Source organism: Monopterus albus, unplaced genomic scaffold, assembly GCF_001952655.1.
Source record: "Monopterus albus unplaced genomic scaffold, M_albus_1.0 scaffold69.1, whole genome shotgun sequence".
Lineage (NCBI taxonomy): Eukaryota > Metazoa > Chordata > Actinopteri > Synbranchiformes > Synbranchidae > Monopterus > Monopterus albus.
In genome coordinates, this window is record NW_018127949.1 from 468607 (window position 1) to 485103 (window position 16497).

General features: G+C 39.6%; 1 protein-coding gene across 1 annotated transcript in view; it reads left to right on the forward strand.

Annotated features, from left to right (window-relative positions):
- Nucleotides 1-16497, forward strand: part of LOC109962900 (protocadherin-15-like) — a 153740-nt gene that overhangs the window by 72856 nt on the left and 64387 nt on the right. The window contains exons 13-20 of the mRNA XM_020605022.1: nucleotides 1-110; nucleotides 1580-1729; nucleotides 1910-2001; nucleotides 3378-3479; nucleotides 9395-9527; nucleotides 9785-9864; nucleotides 12050-12143; nucleotides 16155-16283. Of these exons, the coding sequence (XP_020460678.1) occupies nucleotides 1-110; nucleotides 1580-1729; nucleotides 1910-2001; nucleotides 3378-3479; nucleotides 9395-9527; nucleotides 9785-9864; nucleotides 12050-12143; nucleotides 16155-16283 (890 nt within the window). The remainder of the gene's footprint in view (nucleotides 111-1579; nucleotides 1730-1909; nucleotides 2002-3377; nucleotides 3480-9394; nucleotides 9528-9784; nucleotides 9865-12049; nucleotides 12144-16154; nucleotides 16284-16497) is intronic.

Consider the following 16497-nt stretch of genomic DNA (forward strand, 5'->3'; position numbering starts at 1 on the left):
CATTGGACAGGTATTCTAATGTTTTCTCTGTGTCTGCAACTGGAATCAGAAGATATCTTACCCTGGTGCAGCCACTGGACAGAGAGACACAAGACTCTTATACATTCACGGTACTCCAGAGCCTTTCCATTTGTGTGCACTGTATATAATGTGTGGGTAGGTGACAGAGGGATAAGCATATGAAAGCATTTGAATAAAGCACCTCAAATCCTTAGATCTTTGAGAAAAATGTAGCACTGGTTTTAGAAAAACTCAGAGTAGATGAAAAAGAACAAGTAGAAAGGAGGAGAGGGAGGAAAATGGACAGGAAACGGGGGAGGAATTGTGGGCACCTGTAGCTTTGAGGTCAGAAGTATTTTAAGCTTAACTGATCCACTGTATCCAGTAGGGAGGGAGAAGTGGAAAAAGTGAGGGGTGGAAAAAGTGCAGAGAGGTGAGGAAACCAAAATAAGAGAGCAGGAGGTTACAGAGATATGTTGTAGATGGAGGGGGAAGGAAGGATAGCAAATGAAAGAATAGGAGCAGGAACACTGAGTCTAAAGTTTCACTTCTAGTACATATATTTTAATAGTGGATTCAATTTTATTTCAACACCGCTTCTATACATTAGTTTTCCAGGGCTTTTATGAGTAATTGGCTTGTTTTCTGCATTCAGGCCAGTACTTCCACTGTTTGCTGGAATAGGTATAGAAAACAAGCCGTAATACCCTGGTTATTATATATCGCTTTCCCTTAGTGTTTATTTTTCTGACTTTTATGTGTTCAGTTTGGTACATTGTCTCCTTTTTCCACCTTTCTTTTGTTGTTCTTCTCCCTCTTAACCTGTCATTCTTTCTCCTTTATTCTTTCTTATTTCACTGAAATCTAATTTAGTGGTTTCTTTATTGTTAGGGCACAGAGGCCAAGCACAGAGCATCTCCCTCCCTGTCTCTATGCTTCACCATATGATCTACAGTATTGTTACTTCATACAGCAGTCTGTTATCTATCAAGTTCAGCGTGGTCACACTGGCAGTGTGAGTGTGTCTGTGCAGTGTATTGTACAAGCTGGTGTGTCCCTGTGTGTGCTGGCAGCTGTTTGGATGTTAAGGATGGAGAAAGGAGGAGGTCTGGTGTATTGAGTGGAGGGCTGAGGTGTACAGTAATCATCATGAAACCCTCGCAGGAGAAATTAAACTCAAGGAAGAGAGAGGAGAGCTATGAAACATGGAGGATGATTTTCATTTAAAGGAGTCAACGAGCTGCTTGAGAGATAAACCTGTGGTGAAGATTGGTATCAGTGAAGAAGCTTCTGTTGATATGCACTGAGCAAAACATAAAACATATTTAGCTCTACTTGATAGTATAAACTGCTTTATGGGAGAGTAGAGTGACTGCAGGAAGAGAGGGAAACAAGCACCAATGTAACAAAAATGCAATTTGTTAAGGTAAATAGCCTGCATAATGAACATTTTTTAGATGTTTTGCAACAGCATACAAGTTAAATACATGCTGATGGAAAGACAGACCCAGATTAGACAAAAGCCCTGAAAGCAATCACAAATCTCTAATGTTCTCTATCTTTGTCTCTGTTTCTCCAGCTCTTAGCATCAGATGGCGTCCAGCAGAGCTTACCGGTTACTGTGGCAATAACGGTGCTGGACGCTAACGACAACACTCCAGTTTTTGCTAATGTCTCCTATAATGTCAACGTGTTTACTGATATAATGCCTGGAGAAACTGTGATACAGGTACGTGGTCTACTTATTATCACCAGTTCTTGAAACGTGGTATTAGCAACATTCTTTATGAAAGAATTGCACTTTATATTGATGAGGAGTCTGATATTTGCACATCTTTCATTATGTTGTAAGAATATGTGAGCGGGTTTTTGGACACATGGTACCTGTGTGTGTGCATGTCTTCCCCAGCTGTCGGCAGTAGATTCTGATGCAGGTCCCAACGGTCAGGTCACTTTCCGGATATTAGCTGGTGCCCAGGGATATTTTCTTATTGGAAAGAGGTAATTATATCTCTACACTACAATACTTTATATGTAGAACATATTTTAATATTAAAAGAATGGTTCAGTATTCTGGGAAACACTTATTTGCTTTCTTTATTAGTTAGATTGATATTCATGTATGTGTGCTAAAGCTATGAAGCTACTGCCAGCAACTGGTTTGTTTAGCTTAACATAAAGAGTGGAAACAGGGGGAAACGGCTAGCCTGGCTCAGTCTAAAGGTAAGCAAAAAACAAGTACCTCTTTAAGGCTTACACAGGTGATACAGCACTCTACATAATGGCTAACATTTCACTCATGCTATACATATGTAGCCACAGCCTGCGATGTATTTTTACATTATTTTTTCACTCAGTGACTACAGTAGGTGTTGTGCTCTGAGCCCTGCCAAAACACGAAGTGACTGTCACTGGGGGAGGCAATGAAAAAGGGCTGAAGCTGCTCTGCTGCAGCTCCACCAATGTATTCCTTTAATTACACAAGATGTGTAGGTGTTATTTAAAGCTCACTAATTCACACATTATATCTTGTCTGTTTAAGCTGTACAAACACAGTTGTTTGAACATTACAAAGTGTAGTTATACAGAGGATTAATGCAGCTAAACATTACTTGACCAGTCACTTGTGTTGTCATCTGGTTGGTGTGACCTTGAGGGAAGAAACAGAAAACGAATAAGGATGTATGCCAAAAATAAATTCAGTTGATTCCTCAGTATAAAAACAACTGTTTAGTGCTGCTGCTCTCATTGAGTGTTGAGCATGAGAGAACAAATCCATGTTCAAAATGGCAAAAGTTCCTCAAGTAACTAGACCTGTAGATTTCTGTGGTATTATTAGATGGTATTATTGGTGTGGTATTCTGTGGTATTATTATTATTAGATGGAGCGACAGTGGTGCGGTGGGTAGAGCAGTCGTCTCCCAACCAGAGGGTTGAACGTTCGAATCTCGGTACCTGCAGTCCACATGTCAAAGTGTCCTTGGGCAAGACACTGAACCCCCCCAAGTTGCTCGTGATGGCGGCGCATATACACACAGCAGCCCGGGGCCCTTGGCTCCAAACAAAATTTCATTATATATGTTACAATGACAATAAAATAAAGCTTCTCTTCTCGTGTCTCAATGTTGATATTAAGTTCTATAAAATGTATAAATGCCATTACATAATTTAAGTAATTGCCATAGATAAATAAGGCTATTGATGGCCCAGCTGATGGTATCTTGTAGTTTATACATTTCCAAAAACCAAAGTAGTGGCACTGTGGAAAATGCAGTGTTGAGTAGCCCAGATTAAATGTTAAGATTCTACAGCTTCCTTTTTAGTGTTGTAATTTGGACATGTGTAAGCATGTAATACCACATAAACTGTTTTCACAGCTCTGGGGTCATCACTGTGACCCCAGGTGTTCAACTTACCATGGGCCAGAGATATGCATTGACTGTAGAAGCCATGGACAACGCGCCTGTAACTCAGAGAAGGTAAGGGGTTCTGAAGCATAGTTTTACTCTACAAGGCTGTTTTCTTCTGTTTTGCGCACACAGTGATTGTGTGTTGAGCTCTGAGTGCTGCCAAAGCACCGGCTTGAAAGGTCATCAGGTGTTCATAGCTTCACATTCCTTGTCAGACACTCCACAGCACTTTCCAGCCCCACCTATTTCTATTTTCATCTATTCACATTGTTTTATTTTTAGAAACTGTACATCATGGATTCTAGTTTTCTAATGGAAAATGGCAGTAAAGGAGTTCAAGAGAGGAAAATTAGTGTGTGAGAAGGATAGTGAGAAAAGGGGAAAAAGTAAAAGAAAAGTAAGCATAATGAAATGATGCCCTAGTTACCCTCTTCTTGAGAAACGAAAAGAAGATTATACTGTCTGTATGTCAGAGAAGGGACCATTTAGAATAAATGCCACAGATGGTAAAAGAAACTAAATGTAGTGCACTCTGGTCCTGTTGCACTCTAAAGGATAAGGATTGACTTAATAAGGTGGCTTTTTATTTTTTATGATTGTTCCTCCCCTCACGTCTCCTGTCTCCTGCCCTTCATCTCTCCTTCATGGATCAAAGCAACAAGGAACCATAACTTTCACCAAGAGCAGCTGCTCCCAATACTCTGCAAACTCTGTGTATTGATTTGGTAGCTAGCTGGCAGAGAGTATTAAATAGTGAAATTTTAGTTCTACCAATTGCTGTGCAACGTTTGAGATCAGCCATTGAACTGGTCACTGATTGCTCCACAGACTGCGCCGGCAGAGACTTTGATTCCTTGAGTTGTTTGCTGCACCATGCCTCAACTTCACTTAAGAAACATGATAGGATGGGGCACTGTGGGAACATGCTATGTGCTTTTGCAGGTTCAAGAAAAGTGGGATGTCATGAATCTAAACGATCAAGTAACACTGGTCCTTGTAGAAAGGACAAACAAGCCAAGCCACAGGATACACAAAATTTTGGCATAGATTCCCAGAAACATTTAAAAATGTTTTATTGTTTAAAGGAAAGACACAGTCCAGTGAAGAGATTATCATTATTAATAGGCTTGTGTAAAAAGAAGTTGGTTCATATAGGCAGAGCAGGACTACTCCTATTTCCATCACTGATTACACTGATCAGCCATAACATTATGACCATTAACAAGTGAAGTGAACAACATTGACTGTCTCGTTACAATGGCACCCATCAGTGTGTGGGGTATATTGGGCAGCAAGTGAACCTTTAGTCCTCAAAGTTGTGTTGGAAGCAGGAAAAACAGGCAAGTGTACGGATCTGAGTGACAGAGGCCAAACTGTGATGGGTCAGATCATCTCCCACACTGCAGGACTTGTTGGGTGTCCCTGGTCTGCAGTGGTTAGTACTAACCAACAATGTCTAAGAAGGACAAAAAGGGAACCAGCAACAGGGTGATGGACGCCCAAGGCTCTCTGATTGAGTTGATCTTCTGTAGTTCATCCTTTTCAAAAGGAATCTTTTGAAAATGTCATATCATACCTAGAGAGGGGAGGCTGTTGAATTTGTCTAAACAGTTCTCTTTAACTTATCCTCACGACCATAGTTTTCACTCCTTTTACATAAGTTTTTCACTGAATGGTTGACACATTTGTGTTCTTCCTGACAGAACTATGGAACTATGATTCACAGAAGATGCACAGTGAGCTGCAGAGTGACACGAGAGCCAACAAACCGCCACATTGATTCCTTGTGTACACAATATTAGGCAGGTGGTCATATTGTTATGACTGATTGGTGTGTAACAAAATATGAAGTCAGTGAATGGTCTGATATTTAATTTGAGCTGTCAGCAGCCAATAGTTGAGACCAAGCCAACCTGAAAGAGCAGGATAGGACAGGTGTCTTAAAACAAAAAGGCAAATGGCCATATGAAACAAACAGTTTTTGCTTATTGTAATTGTTTCTCCTGTTTATCCTGGTTCTTAAGGGATCCTTTTTCATGTGTTAAAGGAAGTTCAAATATTTTGCATAAAACTCAATCATCCTTCCACTGTGGTGGTTACACACAGATGGACTACAATGACCTGTAAATCTGCTCTAAATATGCACTTGGAAAACAATTTAAGAATGCACTGGTGTTGTCAGTTTTTGGTCCCTTGTAATGGAAAGATAAGGATGGAGGTTAAAAAGTAAGAGAAAATACTAAATAAGACGAACAGCCAGAGCTACGACCAACTACCTTCATTTGTCAATTGTCATAAAATCTAGAACAATCTCTCCTCCCACACTCGGCTCCAGCTATGTAGCTGCCAAATCAATACAGAATGTGAACCCCTGCAGATTGAGGTTGTTCCAGTGATTGGCTCACAGATTGTCCCCAAATTTCCCCAGACCCCCTGTTTATCTCGGCTGAAAACATAACCTGCATAACAAATCAATATTTGTCTCAGTGCTATTTCATTTGTTGAAACTATGGATCAAGACCCCAAAGTGAGCTGAGTGCCCTCTACCTGGTGGCTACCAACAAGACCTGAGTGGCAGGCAGCAATTTCTTTATTTGATCCCAGCCTGTGTGTATAACATCTTTATGTTTAGGGGGATTGGACTGGTTAAAGAACACTATGCGTTAGAAGGGCTTTTGCATGGCGTAGACAAACGCGCCCCAGAATACGGAAGACAGTTTATGGACTGGTTAAAGAACACTATGCGTTACATTCAGATTAGAAGGGCTTTTGCATGGCCTAGACAAACGCACCCCAGAATACGGAAGACAGTTTTATGCTTGGGGGTCTTATTTATACTTTCACAGAACTGAAGGGTAAGAGAAAAATGAGTCACCACCAAGTGTTCGATGTAGTACTTGGACAGAGAGAGCAAGATGGAGCTCATTTTGCACTGTATCTTATGAGACTTATAATACATTATAGAAGTGGCACAAAATCGCAGTTTGCACATTAGTCAATGCATATTATTGTACACAATGAAAAAACAAACACTTTGCGTTACTAATTATTGAATGGGACAAATTTGGTTAGTTTTTACTTGAATTATTTGGCTAAGCTCACATGTGGGCAGACATTGAGTTGGCCCTCATTTTAGCCCAGAACCACACACCCCTGACTAATTTCAAACACAAGATATTACTGGATAATTGGTAGCAAACTTGTGTATATATATAATATTATCAGTAGTATTTTATATGGTGTGGCTAAAGCTGTAGTATAAAGAACAGAACTTCATTGGAGGACAGGTGCACAAATAATGTTTAATCTTCCAGTCATCTCTGCCTTCATATCATTGTTTTCTCCCCTTCTTGCACTTCATTCAGATGTAATTCCACCTTTTTCTTTTACACTTTCTCTAAATAAACTTTATTTGAATAATGAGAGAACAGACCTGACAGGCGCCTGTGTGCCTATGTTTAATGTGAGCACTACATCGTGGGCGATCGACTGACCTGTACAATGTGAGGAGCGAAGTCACGGGAAGGCTTATTAAAATGTATGAGTCAAAACTGTTCTAGATTAATAACAATCAGTGTCTGCCTAGTTTTAGACACGCACACACACGGGACAGAGTTTCTCTGTCTTACTGAAACCTCATTCAACACCACTGTTGCCCAAAGTAAGTCACTGCATGTATCTGACCAAATGTAATGTCATGTACATGCCAACTGATCAACAATAGTAGTATTAGAGGTAGTACTATGATGTTAATAGACCATTACAGCTATAGTAATCATATCGATTTTATCAACTGCCTTAATATTAGCCTTTTACTTGCCAAACCATTAGTTTAGTGACTTGAATCCAACCTGAGTTCAAGTCTCTACCTCTGGTAAAATGCAGTCGTAGGAAACATTGTGTATAAAGCGTATTCAAATGAGCCAAAACTTAAATTTCTCTGTGGGATGTCGAGAAAGGAGAAGAAATTAAGCTATAGTAGAAACCTTGACTGAATCGTTTCCAGTCCCTCCCTGGCTTTCATCAGTAATGCCACTGAATTGTTTGACGAAAACACCCTGGCTTTCACTCTCTCTGGCGGCTTACGTTTTCCCAGCCTTTATCTCTCTATATATTTATTGTTGTGAGCGTAAACAGATTTTGTGGGCTATTGTTTAGACCCAAGGTTCTTAGGCTTTTTCAGTCAATGATCTAGTTTGAGTGGAGTTAATCTTTCCCTTCTCTGCCCTCTGGAACTCAGGAACACAAAGTAAATCCCTGTGGTTTCTCACCTTAAGATTTAGAGAGAGGAAAAACTAGATATCACTTGATCACTTGTTTGGGGGGGCTGGTAAATGGCAATAACAGTATCATAACATGCTAATTAAGAAGTGCTTTTTCATCCTAATGGGACAATGCTTTCTTTAATGAGGCAGGAGGGAAGTATTTCAACCTGTAAAGCACACTGACCCTACTGATGTGCCAGTCAGAGCAGACTCTGGTTGTAGACCCAAACACTGTTCAAACTTGAACTTTTATTTAAAAATCATTATAAAAACAAGAAAATATTCCCACTAAGTAACCTGTGTTATGGTCTCTAGGAAGCAAAGTTCTCCGTTACTGGTTCATTTCTGCTCCAAAGTTCTCCGTTACTGGTTCATTTCTATTTTAAAGTCATTATTGAAAGCCTCTGCTCTTCTGGATTATCCAGAATCACAGTTTCAGATGATTCAGTCTTGAAACTGGTATAGCAGATGTGATTTCTGTTTTTACATTGGTCTTACATGAATTTGAAGCTAGTATGGTGTCTTTCAGTTAATGTATGCAAGGCAGTTAATTTGCCATTAGGCTGAAAACTACAGTTCTCCAAACTATTATGACCCAGGTCATCAAATACTTTCAAAAAGAAGAGGAAACAAACACAAGGACACAAGCAGTTTACAGCACTGGATATAAATGGGTCTGTCAGTTTTAGGTCATTATGGTGACATGCGGTTTTGGAGTAAGTGTTACACTGATTAAAAATGTCAGTAAATACAGTTTATTGGACAGTCTAGGTTATTTATCAGTGGGGGAATTAAACACTAAGGCTTCATGTTATAAAATAATCAATTGTCAGATACCACTCTATACAAATGCATCTTGTGGGTTCAGTGCTTTATACTGTACCTTTGAAACCCAATGTAATTCCTTTTTTAACCTAACTAACTTTTAACCTAACTCATTTTTAGGTGTTTTTCCTTTCCTTCTGGAAACCCTTATTTATGCAAATCCCTTTTAAAACACGCTAATCAAGTTTTCCTACCTGTTGTGGAACTTCTGGAACCAGTTCTTTATCCGTGTCTAATCACTTAATTTATTCCTAAATGGTGTTATGGGCATGTGTACAAGCCCCTTGACAATATTAATTGTAGTATATTAAAGATTTAGGTGTACTGGAGCAGGATTCAACTTTAGGTAACGGTTGAAATTCTGAAACTCTTCACACATACAGAGCTGCACAATAAAGCGTAAAGTGGTGGATAATGTAATACTACCCTACAAAGATGGTGCACATACTTCTATTAAAGTGCACAAATTGGAAAATAGATTTTTCTTCAGTAAAATGGCACAAAACTTTACATGAATGAATCACTGAAACAGTGGGATGGGTTTGCTGAACAGAAACCTTAGGCCCAGCAGGACACTGTCTAGTGTCTTTCCCAATCACACTGTTGTTGACTTCACGCCATTATCGATTAGTTAAACACAATGAAAACACTGGTCAACCACTCTTAAAGTTAAATTACAGGCCATTCATCCTCTCTGCCATTGCTTTTCTACCCACTATCTTTAGCTCGCTCGTCTTTTCCTCCTCCTCTTTGTTCATTCCTCTGCTGGTATTCCTTCTCCATCTGCTTCTCTGTTGCATACTGTTTCTTGGTCTTCGTACTCTCTCTGTCTATCCAGTTTGCTTTACCACATTCTGTCTGGTCATTTCACCTTCTCTCTCTCTATCTCTTCAGGTCATCTATTACTACAGTCTATATTGAGGTTTTGCCCCCAAACAACCAGAGCCCTCCACGTTTCCCTAGACAACAATACGACCTGGAGATCAGTGAAGCTATGAGGACTGGAGCTACACTGCTTAATCTGCAGGTCTGTCTCTTTGTAGTTGTATGGACACTTATTGACATGATGTATTTGTGTAAGCCTCGTACCCTAGACCTAATTCTAAAACATTTATCTGACTTTTGACTATTACAGCTGTTTGTTCTTTACATTTTCAGTGTCTCTGCTCACTTGCTACACTTTTACACAGTCTTAATTGCAACCATATCATTCAGGGGTGACAGCAGACTAAAAATATAGGTGTGTGGGTTGGGTGTTAATGTGTCTGTGTCTATGTACTTAAGGCAGTAGATCGGGAGAAAGACCCCATCACCTACAAAATCTACAGCGGAGACCCCCTTGGGCATTTTGCACTACAGCAGACGTAAGTGTGCACACAAAAAATTATTTCATCATGTATGATTTTGAGAAACTAAAGCAGTACTCTTTTTTTTTTTTGGTGTGACTGTGAACAGTCTGTAGCTGTGCTATCTGTGTACTGTACACATATGTAGCTCCCCCCCAAAGGGCAGTTTTAGGATTGAGGTTAGAATTAGGTTTAGGTTGGGAGAAGAGTTGGGGTTAGCCATGTAGCTGTGATGGTCAAGGTTAGAGAAAATGGATGGGGAATCCTTATATCGGTGACTGTCCTCACAAAGAGAGCTGAAAACGTGTGCGTTTACAGTTTGAGCATGCGTAGTTGAATGTAGACTACATATCATCTAGAGCTCAGGCTCTGCAGAGGGCAGCACGTAAAGACACCCATACTCTCTTTACACTTTCATATGCTTCCTCATTAACAATGCATTTCTGATGCACTTCCACAGGGAGGAGGGGCAAGAGAAACAAAGGTATGGTAAACTGCAAGAGGAGAGGCTGAATATTAAAGCTGGGGAAGAAAAGAGTGGGAGACAGAGTAAACATTTTGGAAAAAGAGGCAGGGTAAAGAATGAGGAACAAAATGTTAGACCTGAGAAAAAAACAACAATGCTTCAAAATCAGAGAAAAGTACAGTAAAAGAGACTGTTCATAACAGCGAAGCTTAAAATTAAGTGAAGCTTTATTTTCTGCATTCTGAATATTTGATGGATTCTGTCACACTGTAAAATCTTCAGTAAGTGCCAGAGTCTTTCAGCTAGGTTATTCTTATACCATGCCATATAGCTCACATTAGCCGTATGGCTCAGTTAAATGATCTAGAAATGTTCTTAATACATCTTGCAGTGCAAGTGGAATTCATCTAACACATAATAATGGGGAAAAGATTCAGATTACAGAATTAAAAGGGATGCCATCATGATGAGAGCTTGGAATAAATCTGAGTTATCTTGGATTCATTCAGAACAGTGGGATTTACTGTAGGCTCCTCTACACATGATGTAGCAAATGTTTGGTTTGAGGTATGTGGAGATGTGTCAAAATGTGCGGTGGAGATGAGAGAATGAGACTGTGTGTTTACAGACTTTGCTTTTCAGGAATCTTCTATAAATATACATGAACCTATTAGTTTGTTTCCCTCTGTAGACCACTTAACATCTGCACGCACACATTCACTTGTACACCAGCACACCTCTGCACACACTGTTGATATTTGGAGAAGACATTTCATATGGTTTCTAATCCAATAAGGAGATAAAACTAAACAACTTAAATCATTATGTAAATTTTCACTTGGCAAATAAAGTGTAATCACTCTTGGCCAACGTAAAAGGGTCCTGCTGGTTTTGATCATCCTTGGACTGGCTGCGCTGAGGCTGTTGAGCTCGAATACATTTTTACATCTGAACTAATCATTTGCTCTTAAATCATATCTATTTTCTCTTAGCTAGTTGCTGCTTTTTCCAGCTTTATTCTTGTTTTGTACAGCAGCATTCATTTGATTACACCACAAATCATTAAGTGCATGTCAGCATTGTATATTTTCTACCAGTATTGATATTGTGAGACTTTTTAATCACCATAGGCCAGCAAAATGTAATGAACTCTGTATGTGATGTATAATTATTCAGATTCTGGGAGGATCTTGCCATAGTTTTGATGCATTTTGCATATAAACATTTTTTTTAAACCTAAGAATAGTGTTTTTTAGTTGTTAAAGCAGCAGCACCCAGTAGGGTGTTCCTTTAATATAATTGTGAGTGAGGTGATGGGTATGAGGCATCCTCTGCATCACCAAAGTACCCATAATGATTTTACTGTCATTATGGGTGTTAATGCTTTAATGCCGTAGCTACCAGTGTTGTCTCCAAAGTGGTGTGTGTAAAGGGGAATCCATATGTCAAGAAAACGAATAAGGTTCTCATGTTGCCAGACTTAGTACGGAGACTACTTACAAATAGTTGGTATCGTCAGGATGGGAATGGGATTACTAAAATGGTTAGCAAACACCAACCCCTCTCATAAAATCACAAGATTTTTGAGTATGAAAACCAAATTGTAGTGCTGTACACCACACTATAGTTTTCTGCTGTTTATTTTTTGTTGACTCTCTGGGTTTTTTTATTTTTCTGTTCTAATTTTAAGCTCATGCCTAGAGAGCTAACATGGCTCTGTGTGTTGTCTCCCTCCAGTTTGGGATATTTGGTTCTGGACAAGCCTCTGGACAGGGAATCTGTGGATGTTTATACACTGGTGGTCATAGCTACAGACGGACGCCCAGATGGGGTAAGAAACTTGGCTGTACTACAAAGATAGTACTGGTTGTCTTGTGTTGTTTTACATCACTGTGGAATTAGAGTGAGTGGCTACTGGGAGGGAATTGAAATCTTTCACGGTGAGATGTCACGAACAACAACTGTTGTATTATGCAAAACCAATGGCGCCCCCAAGGGGTGGCCATGACCCCACCCCAAAATTTTCCAAAAAATTTGAAAGGAGCATTCTTAAAGGAAATTATTTTTGTACATGATTTAACTAAACTATTGAAATGGAATGCCATATTGGTGGTTATAATGATTGTATAATAGAATATAAAATATGATCAGAATCAGTTTTATTGGCCAGGTGTGTTGGACACACGAGGAATTTGACTCTGGTACATCGGCTCTCAATGTCTAAGTACATATCCCCATGCAAGGGACAAGTAAACAGTAAACCAACATAAGGCTGTGTAATATAACAAAATAAGCAGTATTAACAAGCAACAAACAGGGCAAACAATGCAAAATAAGCAGTATAGACAGGCAGTAAACAATGCAGACAGACAAAGGAATGCTCATTGTGAAATGAGATAAATAGGAATAAAGATAGAGTACTTGTATGAATTTGTATAATCTCTACAATGTATATTTACAGGTATTGCACACATGATGTGCCAGACATAAATCTATCAGCTAATAAATATTTATATTTAAGCAACCCACACAGTTTATTATATTGTTGATGATGCATTCAAACGGGAATCATTAATTCATGATTCCTTGACTGGTCTCATGTGAACATAATCAGATTATGATATTCAGCCAAGGAATTAAACAATATTGTGTTTTATTTTGCAGTATAATATAGTAGCTTTACCTTTGATAACTTGCTCTATGCTGCATATTCTGTTTAGTGTGCCACCCCAAGATTTTTACTGCCATTAATAAAAGAGGGATATTACAGGCAATTTTTGGGAAACCTCTTTTTGTAGTGGTAATAATTATAATGACTCCGGTCTTCCAAATAAAAAAGCCCTAACCTATTCATAACAAACCTAAAAAAAAAAACGGAATGATTGTGATGAGCTCCAGCCCTGGCATAAAGTGGACACCATATGGAATTTAACAGATACATGGGCAGAGGAGAGTCTAACAAATTACGACCTGGAAAAAAAGATACATCTGAGACTCACCTGGCCTTCATAATTTGAATAGTCAGATGTGTTGGAGCATAAAACTGTGCACTAACAAAAGACAGTGATTTAGAGCACATACCAATCTAACTCTGAGTGCAAAAACTTTCTAGTAGGGGTTGTTTTCCAGCTGAGAGGAGTCAAAGAAAAGGAGCTATACAGTAAACAGTTTTCTAGTTGTTAGGCACTTCAGTGTGAGAGAACAACCTGAAAATGCTGTTGTGAATGCATGTCATTTTCACACAACAGCATCTGCAGACGTAACCAGCTTTTGTGTGGAATTCCGACAAAACATGTAAAAATACAGATTGCTTTGGATGTGTTTACTCTCTGCAGGAGCTATTTTGCGCAGAGAAAGGAAAGTGTGCCCTTCTCCATTTTCTCATTTACCTAATTGATCACAGGTCACCAGAATGTGTCTCTGTGTTTGTGTTGCTCTTTCTTAAAAGTCCAAACTTGAGTATCTCTAATAAGAAAGTCAAATGGAGACATTGGATGAGGACCCCCTGCCTTCCCCATTTTCCTCCTCCTCTATTCCTTTGGCTGTCATCAGTTTCTTTCCTCCATAATCAGCCATTATTAGTCTAGCATTAAAAGAAGTTTCTCTCCTACTCTTCACTGACTCTTCCTTCCCCCACATGTCAATTAAAACAAAGTAAAGTTTAAGGTCTCTCTGAGGACAGAAAATGCTGATTTGAGTACTTTGACCTTCTCTCTCACACATATCTTTGCACACAGTGTGAAGGGGGAGAACAAATAGGCAGAAGTTAGAAAGAAGGAAGGATGTGTGACATACTCAGGGGACTCTTATTGCCTTAACAACTGTACAGTGTGTTTGTACACAGTTCCATAAAGGAGTCTTGGCACATATATGTACACACATACTTAGTCGGTTCATTTCAGGACCTTGGCAATTAATGTGCCCCAGAGGTCTTTGTCTGAAAATGGCTAAAAGTAGTTTGTACATTTTTCTGTTTGACATTCCATTACACTTAGAACAAGAGGAAATAAGAGTGGGTGCTTTTGAATAGTAAGAGAGTGAGAGAGAGAAGGAATGGTAGAGACAGAAGGACAGACATTGGAAAAGAAGATTGTGGTGTAGTTGCCCCCTACAGACCCATTAATCAGCATCACTTGAAAGGCCTTGGGTTCTCTTCATAAGCATTTTGCACACACATACAGTACACCTGTCTGGGTTTCCTCATTGGTAAATGCCCCACTGAGAGAATGTCAGGCTACAAAATGCCTAATTGGCTATTTGGCCAGTGAATCCATAATACTCCCACAGACCCTACAAGCTGGTGCAGTAAACCAGCTCCACTGTACGGACACTGTGCATTGTACAGTACACGCTGGTCTAAGTACAATTTTGGGGAGGTGGCGAGGGGTGGCACCCCCAGATTTTGATGTGCCACTCCTGCCAGTATCATGTTTGTCAGCATTAATCCTGGGAGGGGGGCAGGGGTAGTAAATTAAACCCCTGGTTCTATGAAATAATAAAACATACATCTTTTTTTTATTTAAACTGTTTGTTTAGCTAATTTTGGCTGGGCTCCTGATTGATTCCCAGCTGGGAACATCACATCAGCAAGATAATAAACTCTGAGGGGTGCAGGCATTGAGCAACGATGTGCTCGGAGCCCCCTCATGCAAAATGAGCTTACTGCATCTCTTTCTGTCTGCGCGTGTGTTTGCCGCCATTGCTCACAGTCGGCCTTTTGTTGTATCAGATCTTATTCTACTTTGTTTATTGGCATTCTGATAAACTTGTTTAGTCAGCCATGAGCTCCTGACCTCAAAATGCTTGCATCGCCTTGCGCCCTTCCAGCTTCAACATCCTGTTGTCACCTCTGTGACCACCGATCCCTCACACACACAGACCCATGTTGCTTCTGTCTCTTTTCACCCCGCTGTTGTGAATCACTTGCCTCATTCTCATTTTCCTCCACCTCCCAGTTCCCATCTTTAAAAGTCAAATCTTCTATGACTCTCTTTCATTCTCATTAAAGTCACATTAAGAAATTGGTGCCTTCCTACCAACCCCTTTCTCTTGCTCCTCTGCCTTGACTTTGTTTTCATGATTTTTGCTGTTGACTGTGAAACTGTGTGAATGAGGGCCATTTACTGTTAGAATATATTTTAATGAATCCCCTCCAGTGAATATGGCCAAGAAAGATGGGTTTGAGTAGTAAATCTATGGGTTTGATGGCTTATAGGATCCCAGAACACTGCACAGCACTTCATAATATTATAAGACATGATTTTTGATGTTTACAGTCGTTTTAGCTGCCTGTGTGGTAGAAATACAGTTTTCACATTAGAAAATAATCTTCCAGGAATCTGTGCTTTTACAAATTTGATTGGCAATGCAACATCTTTCAGCTGATGCTGCCTGGCCTTAAGGCAAGCATTGAACTAGGGCTGAAGTCTACGTTTCTTTGACCTTTAACTACTGTTTTCAATAATTTTCACATTGCCCTTAATTATCCATCTGTTAACACAGATATCCCTTTCACGTGGCAAGAGAAGGTGCAGCCGTTTTTAAATCGATTTTTAGAGTGAACAGTTGTTACAAGCACAAAGAGCTCAGCCAGGACCAGAGTGCAGCCAATTAGCAAGCAAATGGGCTCTTTGGTTCGTTACATACGATAGCTGTTAGGAGGAGGGATGGATCATCTAAGATACTAAAACAAAACCTATGTAAAGGCAGATTCATGCTGGTTAATCATGTAACAACCAAACCTCCTGACTCTAGTCAAACATGTTAAACAGAATATAAAATTGAGCTGCTTGTGTTTTGAACTGACCTGAATAATGGCATGAATTTGTTTGTATGTGTATAGACCTCCACTGCAACAGTGAACATTGTGGTGACAGATGTTAATGACAATGACCCGCTGTTCGATTCTTCACTGCCAGTGAACCTCACTGTCATCGAAGAGCAGGCTCACGCTTACGTCGGACTGGTCAAGGTAGGAAGATGTGTACCAACACCCACACATGCACACTCTAAAAAATGTACAGAGAAGCAGCAAACACAAGTAGAGTATATCCTATATACTGTATACTGTATATTACCGCATTTTTATATGAGGATGTGTTGTGCTCTGTGTTCATTATGCATTTGCTTGTGAGGTTTTTGTGTACTTTCCCCTGAACAAATTTTTTTTTTTTTTTTTTTTTTTA